A 17,394-nucleotide genomic window follows, 5' to 3' on the forward strand; every position below is an offset into this window, starting at 1 on the left:
TAGATAAATCCCACTGCTTTCTTTGCCTCTGTTCCTGGAATAACTAAGGAAAGTCACAGAACCAAGCAAATTGGCCGCATTCCAAATTCATGCTATTTATCCTCAAACTAGGACTTCAGTGCTCACTGGAAATCCTTCCGTATCTCTTTAATGGTCTCCTATTACATTCTCTGCAGTAATTGTCCCATACCTTTGCCTCTCTTCTCAAGGCCACAGCCCAGCGCCAACTCTCTTCATTCTCAGTACATGACCTAGCCTCAGACTTAGAAGATTCAAGTTCCCTTAAGTTCCCTCTTCTACATCTCACCATCTGTCTTTCTTTCCTGTTCTACTTCTTACCCTTCTTTCCTCTCTTGGAGAAAGCAACCCCCTCTTCCCAAGATGAACTTCCCCAATGGATCCTTGATCCTATGGCTTCCACTTTTCTGGCTCTTGCTATACCACCTATTATCCTGCCTCACCCTCTGTGCTGGCTCCTTCTCCTGTGCCTACTACGTGGTCACATCTGTCCAGTCCTAAAAATTAAAGTAAGAACAAGACTTCCCTGGATCCTAAAGACTTCGGTGGGGGAGAGAGAGGAAACAGGGATAGGAAGACTAAGTCCTTTGGTTCTGCTCACTACTCTTTTAGGAAAAAGGCCAGGATAGTAGAGACAATAGACATCGTTCCATGTGAGGATTACTTGGAGGAACTGGACATGTTTAGCCTGTGGAAAAGAAGACTTAAGGAGAATGCATTATCCATCTTCAGATACGTGAAGGACTTGGATGAGGAAGAAGGATCACACTGGTTCTGCCTGACTTCAGAGGACAGAACCAGGAGTTACAGGAAGCCTTACCAATTAGGGCTGCCTCAGAATGTGGGGAGGCCTCCATCACTAGTGGTCTTTAAGACTAGATGACCATTTGTGGGGAATAGTACAGAGGAGATTCCTGCCGTTTGTGGGAAACTTGAAATCTATGACTGCACCCACACTCTCTCTTCAGCCCTCTACAGTCAAATAAATTTAACTCATTTAAATGGTTCTGCAATTCCATTGTCCTTCTATGGGTTTAAATAATTCTCATTTGTCCTTGTGCACAGTGAGGAAATAACTTAAGAGGACACAGTTAATGTTACTTGAATTTACTCGTCACATGTTTTCGCTTTTATGGTGCTAATGAACACGAATCTTTGTTTATTTTTTTTAGGTAAATGTGAATGTAAAGAACAATCGTTAGGAAACCCCAAAATCTTCTGTGGGATGAAGTATTCATATGGTGAGTTACAAGAAGAAAATCATTTTCTTTGCTCCTGAGAACCATTATCTATTAATTCTAGAGAGGCATTAGATGTCAGTACTAAGCCTGTCCCAGGCCCTCATAAACGCTTGTCTTGTGTAGTACTACTGAAGAACTTGCCGCAGGCTATACCAGTATTGCACCAATGTAGAGAGTGGTACACTCACCAAGGAGAAAAGTTTATCAGGATGCTGGCAAAGATAGTCTCTGGCAGCACCATACTGTTATGAGAATGAGGTGAAACAAATAAATAAGAGAAACAATGTGAAATGAAAATAAATATTTCTGACATTTCTGACAAGACCTTTATTAGTCAAATGTAGATATTAGGGAGCTGCTTAAAACTGTATTACATGGGCATGAAATAAACACGGCCAAGCAGATTTTCTTCTATGTCAACTGCTTTTTATCCTTGACACTGACCAAAGAAGTTTAATAAATACAAACTATTTGCTATGAGACCAGAGAGCCTAGAAACCAGCTCAGCCAGTCAAACCTTGCTCTCCTTGCTAAGTAGAATATATGGTGGCCAAAGGCAACATGGGTTTAGAACATAAACTCCTTTGTGAAGTCTGATGGTTGAAGATGGTGGAAGATTATAAAACAATGAGAAGTAGCACTGGGAAACACCATTTTAAAGAAAGCTTGCCAAGAGACCTAACTAAAAAAAGTCATCTTGAGGGCATTTAAAGACTTAGCTGGAAGGAGGATGAAAAGAACACTCCAAAGTTTTTATCACATACTCTTTTAACCATTAAGGACAGGGCCGCCACACTTGAATTCCTAACATCACAGTCCCAGGTGTCCCACATGAGGAAGAAATAGCAAAGAAAAGGAGCCAGACTAGACCATGTATATACAGAGGTGGCTTATTGAAATAATGTCATTTTGAGGCCCTGAAAGATCGATTCTCTAAGATACCAGAGGAACTTAAAACTCATTCCACCATCCCTGCTATTGTCCCACATCTCTCTTCCTGTTTGTGGCTAAACTCCTTGAGAAAGTCTTCTGCACTTGGTGCCTCCACTCATCCTCTCCTTAGATTTGTCGTAAACCCTCTGCTGTCTGTTTTCTGTCCTCATGGTTCAACTAAAACTGCTCAGTGCAAAGTTACCAGCAATCTCTTCATTTCCAAATCTCATGGCGTTTTATCAACCCACGTGCCTCTTGATCTCCCTGCTGCCTTTGACATTGTCCATCACTCTCTTCTCCTAGACACTCTCTCTTCTTTCTAGGTTTTCCTGATGTTGCTGTTTTCTGGTTCTGCCTGACAGCTCCTTCTCAATCTCCTCTGTTGCCTCTTCAGTCAGAGCATGCCCACTAATCAGAGGGATTCCCCAAGGCTCTCTCCTGGGCCCTCTTCTCTAAGCTGTTGCAGTTGGTCATCTCCTAACTTCCTATGAATGCAGATGATTCCCAGGTCAGCCCTAACCTCTCTTCTGAGAGTTTAGATCACTAAACTTGAGATGTCCAAAACAGAAGACATTATGTTTCCTCCCAAGCCCTCTCTCCTCTTCCAGACTTTCCTAGTAATGATAAGGGCACCCCAATTCTCCCAGCCAGTTCAAACCCTTAGTGTCATCCTCCCATCCTCTTGCTCACTCTATCTGCCCAGTCCATTGCTAAATCTTATTGTTTCTACCTTTACAACATCTCTCCTATATATTCCTTCTTTCTCTACTCGTATAAACACAGACCTACTGCAGTGATTTGGTCAAAAAAAACTGTAAAGGCTCTCCTCTGACAAGGTTTCTCCCAAACATATGTCAGTATGATATAAAATTTTATGAAAATTATAATAACAGAGACAATCTTGTAAGACAGTTCTCTGAGTTTTATTAAGCAGGGCATAAAATAGGAAGGTATATACTCACCAGAGGTGTTTCCCACTGTTGTGGATGAGGTCCAGTACAAAGCAGAAATTGAAAAGGGATTTCTCATAGATAATGAATTCTTCCAGATGTTTCTGTTTGTAAATTACATTTTGCTGATTGTCTCAAGCCCTAGAAAATTATAAAGCCTTCTCAGTTCAATCCATAATAATTCAAAACAGTTTGGATTAACCATCTACGCAGGGAAACTAAGTGGATGAAGAATTCCCACTTTGTCCAGACTGTGATGTGCAGTTAGATGAACAAGCTATAGAGCTCACTTACCTGTATATACATCTTGTGTACTACCAATTCATAAGCTGGGTTCAGAAACGAACAGGAGGAAGTAAGTAGTCTGGATTGTTTTGGGGAAATTACATCATTCTGTTAATGACCCCAGGCTTCTCCCTGAAACAAGGAGCAAACATTTTAACTCTGGCATTTTTCCAGTGATGTTTCATGGCTGCAAGTCATAGAACACTTTAGTCTCTTAAAAGTCAAAGTTGAGCATCTCCCAGAAGGCAGAAAGGTTGAGGATGGGGGTGCAGTCAGAACAAGCAATGCTGTCATGTATCCCGAATGAGGAATTAGGCCGGAAATGGGATGTCAAGAAAGTCCGAAGCAAGGGCTCAGGGAAGGTGTGAGATGCCTTTAATCTGGTGTACTCAGTGTCTCCTGCAGCCCCTTTAAGTCACCCTCCAGAGGACCTTGCTCCCCAAACCCACTCCTCTTCCCTTCTCAGTCTCACTGCAGCATACAATCCAAACTGCTCTCTTAATAGTATTTTTTTCCAACTACGTGTAAAGAGAGTTTTCAATATTCACTTTTATAAGATTTTGAGTTCCAAATTTTTTCTCCCTCCCTTCCCTCCACCCTCCCCAAGACAGCAAGCAATCTCATATAGGTTATACATGTACAATTATATTATACCTATTTCCACATTAGTCATATTATGAAAGAAAAATCAGAACAAAAGGGGAAAACCATGAGAAAGAAAAACAAAAAAAGGTGAAAATAGTATGCTTCAATCTACATTCAGACTCCGTAGTTCTTTCTCTGGATGTGGAGAGCGTTTTCCTTCATGAGTCTTTTGGAATTGTCCTGGATCATTGTATTGCTGAGAAGAGCTAATTCTATCATAGTTCATCGCACAAGGTTGTTGTTACTGTGTACAATGCAGAACCACTCTCTCACCAAAATCTCTAGCTCCTTCTCCTGCTACACTGCTAGAACCCAGATCTCCCAAACCTCCAAATCAGCTATCACCTGTCCTGCAGCTACTTTCTGAAGGGCCTGTGTCACCAGGCCCCAGCTTCACTTTGCATGTCCTCAGGCTCACCTGGCACACAGCATCCCAGATTCCTGCCTTAGGGGCCCTTAGTAGCCACTCACAATTATATATGTGTAGCAGCAGTTAGGACAGGGGTCTCTGACCAACTGTGCACAGTCAAAGGCTTCCATGGGAACCCTGGAGAGGTGAAAAGTACTTCTCCAGAGAACAACATACTCACTGGCTCCTCCTGTCTCCCTCCCCTCTTCCCTGGTCACGTCTCTTTTCCAGGGATCCACAGGGTGGTCGTATAGAACGCTGCCACCTTGAAGGGCAGGGCTGGTGGGACATTGTCACCACCCACCCGCTTAGTATATGCTAGTCTCTCCCATCTCTACAGAGGGGAGAAGGAGTCAGGCTCATTTTCACTTTCACTGAGTGACAACATCCTTGATCTCATTGCATCTACTTGGTACATATCTTGTACATAGTTGTTTGTGTGTTATCTCCCCAAGTAGAATGTGAGTTCCTTGAGGGTACAACCTCATCTTTTGCCTCTTTTTGTATCTCCAGCCCTCAGCACAGTGCCTGGCATATAGCAAGCACTTAATAAATACCTATTAACTGACTGAATCCAACATTTAAAGCATATTCATTCATTCAGCAAACATTTGTTAAGTGCCTGCTATGTTCTAGGCGTAGTGATGAGTACTAGGGATACAAAAAGAGAATCCCCGTCCTTGAGGAGCTTATAGCCAATCATGAAAATAAACACACAGCCGGATCCTAAAAAGAAATGTGTATCTCCTCATGGTTGTCTTTTTTTCCTCGCTGGGCAATATGTGTTTGATAGAACTCAGACTTTAGATGAGTTCCAATAGCTTGATGATGTGTAACGAACAGAATAGAAAGACTGGGAAGAGAAGAGTGATGTTGTACAGGCACATGGGAATGGGGCCAGTGCAAATGCAGGGAGCTGCATGGTATTTAAAGAGATGATCAAAACTACATTCAGCATTGATACTCATCCTTTGGGCTCCTCTGTAGTTGATATTTTCATTGTTCCTCAAAGTTGAACTGTGTGTATGATGCTTTTTTGCTTTTTTTTTCTTTTGGAATTATGTCATTGCAGTACTAAAAATAAAGATTTTATCAGCTCACGATAAAGGCTCTCATGCTGAAGTCAATGTGAAGATCAAAAAAGTGCTGAAATCCACCAAATTAAAGATTCTCCGAGGAAAGAGAACACTCTACCCAGAGTCCTGGACCAACAGAGGCTGCACTTGCCCAATCCTTAATCCTGGTGAGTATTTGGTTTCATTAAAGAAAAAAACTTTTGAGGGGGCAGAGCCAAGATGGAGCTGTGAAAGGAAGGAATTACTGGAGCTCTCACAAATTTTGTCAGATACGTCTGAAAAAGTGAATCTGAGCAGATTTGAGAGTTAGAAGCCACTAGTAGACTAAGAGGGGTAGGAGCACTGGGCACACGGAAGGGCACCAGAGCAAACCAACTGGGAACAGCAGAGTAATCCAGCCAGCACGCTGATCTGGAAGGTCACTGGGTGAGCGAAATGCTGGAGCAGGAACAGGCCAGGGCAGAAGTAGCAGCTACGGCTGCGATCCAGCTCCAGACCTCTGAGCCCAGAACGGGAGTGTGTCGGAGCTACGGGAGACGCCAGCGCAGAACCTGTGGCTGCAGGAGCAGCTAACCCAGGGGCCTCCAACCCACAGTCTAAAGATTTGAAACTCACCTTCTTGAACTTCCGGGAGCCATGATGTCCAGGTAAAACGGCTCTCATCCCTTCCTTGAATAAACCCAGAGAATATTCCCATGGGAGAAACAGAGGAGCCAGAAGTGGGGCTTCAGTAGTGAGAGAAGTTGGGGAGAGGGCCCTTCTTGTGGTGGCAGAAGGAGACTAGTGCAGGAAGGGGGGTGTCCAGGCAGCCCTCACCTCAGCAGAACAAGAGTAACTGCACCCCAGGGGTGGAGCTAACAAACTTCATTGCCAAGACCCCAGACTTGGCTTTGTACAGCCAGAGGAAGAGGCAGACACCAACACAGACAAGGTGGCTGAGACCACCTGTGCTATAGAGCAGTCCTGGGGAAGAGGAGACTCCCGGCAGCCAGACCACCCCTCTCCCACACCTCACAAAACCAGAGGCCACAGAACATAAAGCCAGTGAGCAGGCCCACAGATTCCAACAGGAGAAACTTGGGACAGAGCCCCCTGAGCCTCAGAAACAGAGATCCACTTTAGAAGCCAGGAGGAAAAAAAACCATCAAAAAACATGCTAAAAAGCCAAAGACCATTGATTCCTATTATGGAGACAGGGATGGTCAAAATACCAATTCAGAAGAGGACAGCATGGACACCATATCCATATCTGAAACCTCAAAAGGGAGAGTAAACTGGTCTCCAGACCAAAAGGCATTCCTGGAAGAACTTAAGGAGGATTTTAAAAACCAAATTAGGGAGGTAAGATAAAAAATGGGAAAAAAATTCACTGATGACAACAAATCTTTAAAAAGTAAAATCGACGAAGTGGCTAAGGAGAATCAGAATATAAATGGAGAAAATGTCTCATTGAAAAGTAAAATCAACCAAATGGAAAAGGAGATAGAGAAGCTAAAGGAAGAAAACAATACATTCAAAATGAGAATTGGGCATTATGAGACATTAAGAATCAGTCAAACAAAATCTAAAGAATGAAAAAATAGAAGAAAACGTGAAATATCTAATTGGAAAAACAACTGACCTGGAAAATAGGTCCAGGAGAGACAATCTAAGAATTATTGGTCTACCTGAAAGCTATTATGAAAAATAGAACCTTGACAGTATCTTCCAGGAAATCCTTAAGGAAAATTGACTGGAGGTCCTAGAACCAGAGGGCAAAATCATCATTGAAAGAATCCACCAATCACCCCCTAAAAGAAATCCCAAATTGAAAACTCCAAGAAATATTATAGCCAAATTCCAGAACAGCCAGGTCAAAGAGAAAATACTGCAAGCAGCTAGAAAGAAACAATTCAAATATCATGGAACTACAGTCAGGATCATGCAGGATCTTTCAGCTTCTACATTAAATGATGGGAGAAATTGGAATATGATATCCCAAAAGGCAAAGGAGGTTGGACTGCAACCAGGGATCAACTACCCAGCAAAACTGATCATAATTTTCCAGGCAAGGAGATGAAATAAGGGAATTCCACACCTTCCTGATGAAAAGGCCAGAGCTCAATGGAAAATTTGATCTCCAAATACAAAACTCAAGAGAGACATAAAAAGGTAAATGGGGGAAAAAACCCTAGTTAATCAATAAGACTAATTAGTTACATCTTTATATGGGATTATTTTGTTTTGCGTATGTTATTGATATATATATATATATATGTCAATCTTGAGAATAGTATAGTTATTATGACAATTGAAAGGGATATTCATAGGCTGTGGGTGTCAGTATAAAATAATTAATATAATGATAAAAATTATGATTAAGAGATATAAAGGAATGGTTCTGGGAGAAGAGGTAAGGAGGTAGTAGAAAAGGGTAAATTACATCACATGAAGAGGCACAAGAAAAAACTTTTGAATACATACTTGCTCTCTACAGATTGCCCCTTGTTATATTGGTGGAAAAAAACCACTGGATTTGAAGTTAGTGGATTCAGGATCTGGTTGACACTTGCTCATGCTCTGACCTTGGTGCAGTGGTTTCCTCCTTTATAAAATAGAAATAATAATACTTGCAGGGTTGTGGTGAGGAAAGCAGTTTGTAAGCAGTGAAGCCCTATGTAATTGTGAGATGTCATAATAACTATTATCCTCCAAACCACAACTCTGAATAAAGAGTCCACCTTACCTTTGAGGTTCTGGGAACAACTCAATCAGATCACCTTGAATTAATGTTAAAAAAAATTCTTCTTCCTATCTTTGTGCCCTATAAACTAATGTGACATTTTCAAATTTAGCAAGTTAGTGTCCTTTGTCATGGAAGAGAGAAAGTAGTTTTGATTTTTATAATAACATTTAGCTCTTCATCTGAAAAGTAGGTCTTATGGCAGTGCCATGGTTACTCTTTTCTCAAAGGAAATCCAAATGTGAAATTCCATCTGCAGACATAATACTGAATTAATTTATTTTTAAGTAAGAAGCATCTGTTTCTTCTGGGGGGAAAGCAACCTTCATTCTTTATCTTGTCTTTCATTAAATAATCATTCCAATTCCAAACAAAAAAATAGCAGACACTAAAAAATGGAGAGGATATTGGTAGAGGAAAATCTGGAGATGTTTCAACTTCCTTATGACTCAAAAAGTAGAAATTTTATATAAAAAATGAGGGAGAGCAGGGCATGGAATAATTTCAGGAAAATTGTCTTTATTCCCTTGTTCACATGAATGTCACCTGTTTAGATAGCATTGCTGAGACCAGTTGCCTCATTTTTGTTCCAGTATGCCAGGTTTTCAAGCTATATTAATAAGGGCTCTGTGTTCTTTGACCTTTGAATCATCAAAGGAACAAACCAACAACCAAATTATAATAATTTTAATTGAATTTTTCCCCAAAATCTTAAAATGAAGAAAATAATTTATAAAATTCCTTTTGAGTTTGTTGGTGTTGCCCCCATCTCAATATTTCATCTAAATTTTATGTATTTCTATTAATTGAAAGGATAAATTATACTTTTTAAAACATTATACATATTTTAAGTGGGAACAAATTTAAATAGATCAGAAACTAGGATGTGAAATTTTTAATTCCGGAAACTAAAGATCACTAATTAAAGTTGTATTTGTCCGATGATTTAGGTTTTTGAGGTTCCTGCCAGCAATAATTCTGTTGCAATGCCAGGATTTTTTTAAATGCCCAGATTCTGAGGAAGGCATTAAAAACAAAAGGTTTAAGTATCTGAGCCACCCTCCAGGAAGTAGACTGTACTTCCTAATCAGGTTTCTGCCAAACTGACTAAAAAAAATCAACCCAGTTCATCACAATTGGAAACATAAGAGCAATTATTCAAAGAATTCTGGAAAACATGTTTACTTGCTTTGAAGACAAGACTGGAACTGGCCAAAGCAAAGCCAGACAGTCTTTTATTTTACTGTGTTTTCCATTTTTACAACTCAAATAACTGGGGCCAAAAAAAAGAGTGATAAGAAAATTCTGAAATCTTCTGTGCCTACATGTCTCCTGAAGCCACCTCAGTCACCACTAACAGGGGCTGATATAACTAAATGAACAGACTTACAAATTCATTCAGTAAGCATTGACTGTGTGTCTGCTGTGTCTATGACATGGCAAGATGGGAATGGGTACTGATTGCTGGTGAATGAAAAAAGTAAACCTAGGAAAATAGGTATCAAATTATTTCAAGAAAGCTTAGATTTGATTACTAGAAATGGAACTGGGAACCAATCTCTTACCTTCTTACCTATGAAAAGAAATTAATCTGTTCAACTTTCTCGTAGCTAGTGGTAAGAACCCCCAGGTATCCTCCTGACATGTAGAAGAATAGGGTGATTTGGAGTTTTCTTTCTGTGTCATCCACAGTATACACAGAAAAAAAAGAGCTCATGCTCTTTTTAGGTCTGCTACATTCTTTTCTCTTAATAAAATTAAATGATAATCAGCTTTCTATTATCACTTCTAATGGGGCCAGAGGGAGTGGTAGTCTGGATCATTTTAGATTTTAGATCTGTGATTTCATCACAGTTTAATATTTATTCCACCAACACAGTCTGCAGACCTTTCATGCCTTAAAGAGTAATCACCTGATTGTCTCCTGGAACTCTCTCCCTCCTCATCTCCACCTCCTGGCTTCTTCTCAGTCCCAGCTGAAGTCCCACTTTATTCAAGAGGCCTTTCCCAATCCTCCTTCATCTTAGTGGGAAGACCATCTAAGACTATCTCCAGTTGGTCCTGAACATATCTTGTTTGTATATTGTTGTTTGCATGTTAGACCGTGAGCTCTTTGAGAGCAAGGGCTATTTTTTTCTTCTTCTCCTTTTTTTTGGGTGGGGAGGGGTATTTTCACTACTTAGCATAGTACCTGGCATATAGTAAATCCTAATAAATGTTGACTGAATTCCAGCCTCTCTGGACTTGGCTAGTCTGGTTCTCGGGTAAAAGACACAACATCTAACTTTCTAACATAGTAGGACCTAAGAGCAAGCAGCTAGATGGCTCAGTAGGTAGATCCCTGGGCCTGAAGTCAGGCAGACCTGAGTTCAAATCTAGCTTCAGATACTTACTAGCTGTGTGATTTTGGGCAAGTCACTTAACCCTGTTTGCCTCAATCCAGTGAAGAAGGAAACCACTCCAGTGTCTTTGCCAAGAAAACCCAATGGACAGCATTGGCATGCTGTGGTCCACAGGGTTCAGACATGACTGAATGACTGAATGACAAAGACCTAAGAACTGGAGCTTGTACTCTACTGTCATACAAAGACTCGTAGGTCATCTACATGCCATGTGATAAGGGGCTTTAGTGGCAGATATAAAAAAGTAGCTATTATCCCACTCCTCCATCAGTAAGGGATAAGAAAGATGGTGACTAAAGAGAGTTGCCAGAGCTATTATGACCCAAGCTAAATGTCCCAATACTCAGAGCCAAAACATCCTGGAACATCTGAAGGGCTTGAGGGTCGAGCAGTGATGAGGCTTCTTTGCAATTGTAGAGGGAAGAAGCAGGGCCAGCAGGCACATAGAAGTTGTCAAGAGGCAGATATTGGCTTACTATTCCTAACACTGAGCTGTTGGGGTGTAAGTCGTTCGTGTGGCTTCCCCCTCACCTGAAGTCTTTAATCTGAGTCTGGATGTGTTTTTGTGGGGATTCCTTTTCACACACGGGTTTGATTTTGTAGATGGCAGCAAGGGCCCTTCCACCTCTAAACAATGCTGTTAGCCTGGAATGAAAGCTGTGAGTGCTGGGGGAAGAAACTTCCCCTGACTTTTAAAAAGACATTAAGAACAAAAGGTTTTCCCTCCTTTCATGATGGAGGTGGGGAGACTATTGGTGTGGAACATTGCATATATTGTCAGAGGCGTTTGATGGGTTGGTTGGTTTTATTAAACTAGTTTTTTCTTCTTTTTTAATCTTTGTTCAGGAGAAGGCTTGCTGGGTAGCAGGGGGATGGGGGAGGATATATTTGAAAATGAATAAGATGTAAAAACAAAAATCATCAATCTTTTTTAATGTAAATACTAAAAAAATAGTTTAACTTTTGTTTTGACTTCCCTCCAGGAAGTGGACTACTTCCTAACCTGGCTTCTGCCAAGCCAAGTCAGAGTCAATGGAGTTCATCATGTTTGGAAATATTACAGCAATTATTCAAAGAATTATTCAAAAGTCCTTTGTCATGTTTTTGTTTTTCCTCTCTGGCAGATTCATGTATGTATATTTTGTCTGCCCAATTAGACCTTAAACGTCTTGCAATAGAAACCAAATCAGTTCCTTTCGTATCCCTCACAGCACCCAGTACAATGCCAAGCACCCAGTAAATGTTATTTGAATCAACAGTGAATAAATGACTGGATCTATAGCAGCAACAAAAAAAACAAAAGAGCTTTTTGGTAACTGCTATTTCCACATTCAGGAGGTCTCAAAGGTCCAGACATGCTCTAGACAATTTGTTTTTGAGAGATCTAGATCCCTAGCCCTAACTGTTGTAATACTTCACAACTTTAAAAATAAATACAATAATACATGAAAACAAACCAGGGGCACCAAAAATGGCATACTTTTTAAAAAATTAACAAATATTTTAAAGCTGTTTTCTCTGCAGATTCAATAATTATTTAGAAAAAATCAAGCTTTCATGTACCATCCAAATGCTCTGGTCTATTAATTTAATGGTGAGTTCTGTACATGCTAAATACATGGCCCAGATAAAATGGTCTTCCTGGCACCCGTCTGATGGGGCCTTGCTCCTACTGAGGAGAACTGAGTCAATGGTCTTTCTTTCTCTTTCAAATTAGGTTTCATGTTGCGTACTTCTTTATCTTGTTGTCTGCCTTTAGGTTTGGAGTACCTTATTGCAGGACATGAAGATGTAAGAACAGGCAGACTAGTTGTGAATATGAAAAGTTTTGTCCAGCCCTGGAAACCAGCTCTTGGAAGAAGAGTCATGGAGATTCTAAAAAGGGAATGCAAGTAACAGCAAAGGTGTGTGGTACCCAATGGCATTTCTCTATGCACAAAATGCAAACTCAGTGGAAAGGAGATCTCAGAAATGAAACTGGAATGTAAAAAAGTGCCAAAATGCATAGAGAAGTGTTGCAATACAGAGGTTTCATCTGATGCCTTCTTTGGCAAATGTTTAAGTTTTGTACAATAACTTCTTTGGGAAAAGCTGACAATTATTTGCATAAAGAGATGGAAAGTTGAACAAGGTGTTGATAACTGGCCTCCATGGGACTGATTCTAAAATTCATATATGATGGGGAGCACTATAATAGCATCATAATATTTTACAGTTATCCATTAAGAGTAATGTGTCTGATTAAGACCTACCAGCATCCAAGATGTTGCTTGCATTTCATGCTATTTAAAATCATTAGCAGGACCTCAACCGAGCACCCCAAGGACCTTATGTCAACTAAGGTGTTTCTTAAAAGAGCCTTTTTTTGTTCACTGCGTATGAACTTTAGTCCGTAGGGTGTTAAATGGATCCTCTCCACATGTAAATAATTTTTCCTTGTATAAAGCACTTTACTGCCTCCCACTTTGTGATGTGGAATTTCAGAGTTTTTACTGAGGGAAGGGAAAGAAGATAGTGGTGGTGGTGGGGAACCTACAGGAACTGAAGCACCCCCTGACACCCTCTTAGTGTGGAATAAAACATAACACTTGGACAAACTTTCTGAAGATGCAATCTTAAAAAATGTGTTTGCACTGAAGTCCCAACTTCAGACCGGTGTTTAGATTCTGCAGATATTCACTGTGATGGAACTATTTTAAAAAATAAATTAAACAAGAAAAGACTTTAAAATAAGATGATATAATCATCAGTAGAGAAGAACTCTGCCTGGATAAAATGATACAGACCTTAAAGAGAAACTCACTTTTTCAACTGCACAAGCAAGCAATTAAAAAATGATCGTGGATGTGGAATTTATTTTATTTCTATGGTTAGTGTTTATCTCAACGTTAAATTGGTTTCCCTCCATGAATTTCCCTCCATATTTGCAGCATATATGGTCATTATTTCTCTCCATTATTATCACCAACATATGTGACAATTCACCAAATTAATTATCAATTTTGTCATTATTCATCTTCTGTAATCCTTTTAAACACTACCTACAGCCTCTTCTGTACTTGAGTATACAGAAATGAACTTCAATGCTGTAAAAATTGTGTTATTATCACTTCCTATACAGAACATATTTTTCTGAGGTCCTGTGGACTTTGCAAAATATATATGTATATATATTGTGTGGTTAATTTGTTTTTATATTTCATATATATAATAAAAGAATATGATTTCCTGATCATCATTTTAAAGTGCTTTAGTCTCATAGGAAATTAACTCAACCCCAGTTTCCTGCATTGAAAAAAAAAACGTCTACAGTTTAGATTTAGAACTGGACCAGACCTTAGAGGCCACCTGTTTTTAACCCCTTCATTTTAAGGATGGGGAAACTGAGGTTAGTCCCAGAGGTTAAATGACTGACACACACTCAGACATGTAGTCAGTTTCTGTGCTGTTCTTTTCCTGAGATTTTGGCTTAGAGTGGGAGTTGGCCCCAATGGGTTGTGTCTATACAAACATCACCTTCCTTCATCAGTCTCCATGTTTTTGACTTAACTTTGCATAGAAAAGCTCTCTGCTGATTTTTTCTCATTCATCTTGACAGTGCTGATTAATACTTACCAATTATATATACATATCTTTGTAAGGATGGCAAAAAAAAAGCTAAAGCAAGGGTGGGGAATCTGCGGCCTCAAGGCCACATATGGCCTTCTAGGTCCTCAAGTGCAGCCCTCTGACTGAATCCAAACCACAGAACAAATCCCCTTAATAAAAGGATTTGTTCTATAAAATTTGGACTCAGTCAAAAGGCTGCACCCTAGGATTTAGAGGGCCACATGTGGCCTCAAGGCTGCAGGTTCCCCACCCCAGCTAAAGGAATCATTTTTAATGTACTGCATATAGGTTTCATTCTTAAACTTCTGGATAACCCAACTCTATCCTTTCATGTTTCACATAATTAAACATCTACTTTAAAATTTATGAATCTATTTTCAAATTTATTTATAGCTCTTAGACTTTTAAAATAACTAGACTTTAAAATGTACAGGACCCTGATTTTCTTATCATTTCTAAATGCTTTCACCCATATCTTTTTGCAATGTCTTTTTTTAGTTTCATTTATTTATTTTTAACATTCTTTTTTTTAAATTCTGAGTTTGAAATTCTCTCTCCTCCTCACCTGACCCTCCTGTATCCACTGAGAAGTCAAGCAATAGGATATCAGTTATACACGTGAAATTATGCAAAACATATTTCCGTATTAGCCATGTTTGCAGTGTCTTTAAATAGCTTTCAATTATGATTACCTCATATTGTCTTCATTCCTGTTGCACAAATCATTTGAAACTTTTTCACTCCAGCTTTAACTTTCTTAAACAAGTTTTATAATTTCCAAAGTAGTAGGAAAGCAGCATGATACAGTGGGAAGACTGCAGGATTTGGAGTCAAGGGGACCTAGGTTCAAATACCGGCTTTTCCCACTTACTACATGCGTAACCTTGTACAAGTCACTACCTCCCTGGGCCTCAGTTTCCATATCTGTAAAATGGGGGGGGCGGTTGAAATAAATGGCTTCCAAGGTCCCTTCCAGCTCAAATTATATGATTACAAATTATATATAATCCTGTAAGTAAATAAATGGCAAGCAAGTCAACAAAAAGAGAAACAGAGTGTCCAGTGGGGCTACACTTTTGATGGCCTAAATCCCATTCCACTTTCGGTCTCTACAGGTTACAACTTTAAATTGAATGTAATAAAAATGAAATTTAGTAGAGAAAAATGTGAAGTCCTACGTTGGGGTTCATTATATCAAACACATAAATTCCAGATGAAGGGATGATGACAATTGAAAAAGACATCTAATGGTTTCAGGGAATCGAAAACTCAGTATGCATCAGCAGTGAGATGTAGCAACCATGAATAGAGACCATGTTTTCTGAAAAGGAAAGGTAACAGTTCTGCTGTCCACTGCCCTGGTCAGAGCACATCCGGAGTGTTGTGTCCAGCTGTGGGTGTCACAGTTTAGGAAGGTTAACAAACTGGAGCATGCCCAGAAAAGGGCAACCAGGTTGGTGAGAGGATTGGCCACCATATCACAAGACCATCAGTTAAAGGAACTAGCAATATTTAACTCAGAAGAAAAGTCCTAGGAGGAACACCATAACTGTCTTCAAATATGTGAAGGGCTATCATATTTGTTCTGCCTGGTCCGAAAGCACAGAAATTGGAGTATTGGGTGAAAGCTACAGTAGCAGACTGGTGCTATGTGAGGAAAATGACTAGAGTTATCCAGAAATGGAATGGGCAGCTTTCAAAGATTAAAGGGTGTCCCATCACGTGAGGTCTTCAGAAAGAGGCCACATGGCCATTTGTTGAGCATGTATCTTGTACCAACACAGAAAACTGAATGAAGCTTTCATTCGTGGCTTTACACATAAGCATGTGAGGACTTTTCCTTCCTAACTATTCTGGTGGCCTTCCCCACCCTACCAGCATCCCTTCCCCAGAACTCTCTACCATCTGTTTCTTTGCTTTATTAGTCAGCAGGTTGCATGAGTAATTTCCAAATACATCAGACATGCTTTGCCTGAGGTCAGCACAGTTTTTGCCCTCACGTTACATCATTCACCCTGCAGAGGAATGTTGCTAATATTTAATATCTGATGCAATGGAAAGTCCCAGGAATAGGATAACCTTTTCAGAGTTACACTGAGGCCAAATCTATGGGGAAGTGACCATTAAATTCTAAAATCCATGTACATCTGGCTGTACTCAACAGAAAGATAACAGTGTAGATAAACAGAATACTTTAGGGGGAAAAGAGATACAATTTATTTACAAAGCAAATCCATCCCTCAATGATCAGAAATCGATTATCAACAATGGAGAGTTAGAAGAAAGGAGTCTCAAAAATTCTCCATCCCTTCCTTGCTGTCATAGGGCATGGAAGAACACTGCAGCTGACAAGCTCTGTCCACAGTCCCCAGGGTTCATTTGCTTTTGTGTTCATTGTTTCAGTGACAGGCTGTCCCCAGACCTAACCTTATCAAAGAGTCAAAGCTACTCGCAACTTCTTTCCCACAGTTCAGAAGGAAAATATTTATGAATAACTATAATATTGCATGGGAGATTTGCACAAGGGAATGAAAGAGAAGCAAAGGAGTGTCTTTTGGGATACCAATAAGGAAATGTTTAAAGAAAAGTGAGGTTCCTGCCAACCCACACCCACACTGAGCCCAAAGGATCTAATTAATTTTTTTTTTCCTACAGCAACACCATGACCACATTTGACACTGCCTAAATGCCATTTAAAGTGACAAATTTCCAGGCATATTTTTTGAATGACTAAAAAGGAAATACATTAGACATGAAAAAGAGAAATGAAGATAGGTGAAAGACATTTACAAATTATGAGCTATAAGTTTGAAAAGGCAAGAAGGGCTCTAAAAGCATACCTTGCCTAATCTCACCATTTGGTTCCACCAAAATTAGATAGATAGATAGATTAGGCATAACAACACATATGGAACAGTTCCATAGGGATTTTTTCAGGAGAAGGGTACAGACCTATAATTTCATTAGTATAGAGAATTCTCAAGAAATTCCTTCTATCAATACAGATTTATAACTTATAATCTTTAAGCAGTAATTCTTGGATTCATGAATTTTTTTTAAAAAATTTATAATTATATTTCAATAGATTTGGCTTCCGTTGTAAT

General features: G+C 39.6%; 1 protein-coding gene across 3 annotated transcripts in view; it reads left to right on the forward strand.

The window, feature by feature from the left end:
* Positions 1-13,916, forward strand: part of NTN4 (netrin 4) — a 247,983-nt gene extending 234,067 nt beyond the window's left edge. For 2 of the 3 annotated variants that reach the window (XM_036759925.1, XM_036759923.1), the window contains exons 8-10: positions 1,191-1,259; positions 5,554-5,724; positions 12,441-13,916. In XM_036759925.1, coding sequence (XP_036615820.1) covers positions 1,191-1,259; positions 5,554-5,724; positions 12,441-12,577 — 377 coding nt within the window. In that variant the 3' untranslated portion in view covers positions 12,578-13,916. The remainder of the gene's footprint in view (positions 1-1,190; positions 1,260-5,553; positions 5,725-12,440) is intronic. The other variant, XM_036759924.1, reaches the window with a different exon arrangement.
* The last annotated feature ends 3,478 nt before the right edge of the window (positions 13,917-17,394 follow it).

This window comes from Trichosurus vulpecula, chromosome 5, assembly GCF_011100635.1.
Source record: "Trichosurus vulpecula isolate mTriVul1 chromosome 5, mTriVul1.pri, whole genome shotgun sequence".
Taxonomy (NCBI): domain Eukaryota; kingdom Metazoa; phylum Chordata; class Mammalia; order Diprotodontia; family Phalangeridae; genus Trichosurus; species Trichosurus vulpecula.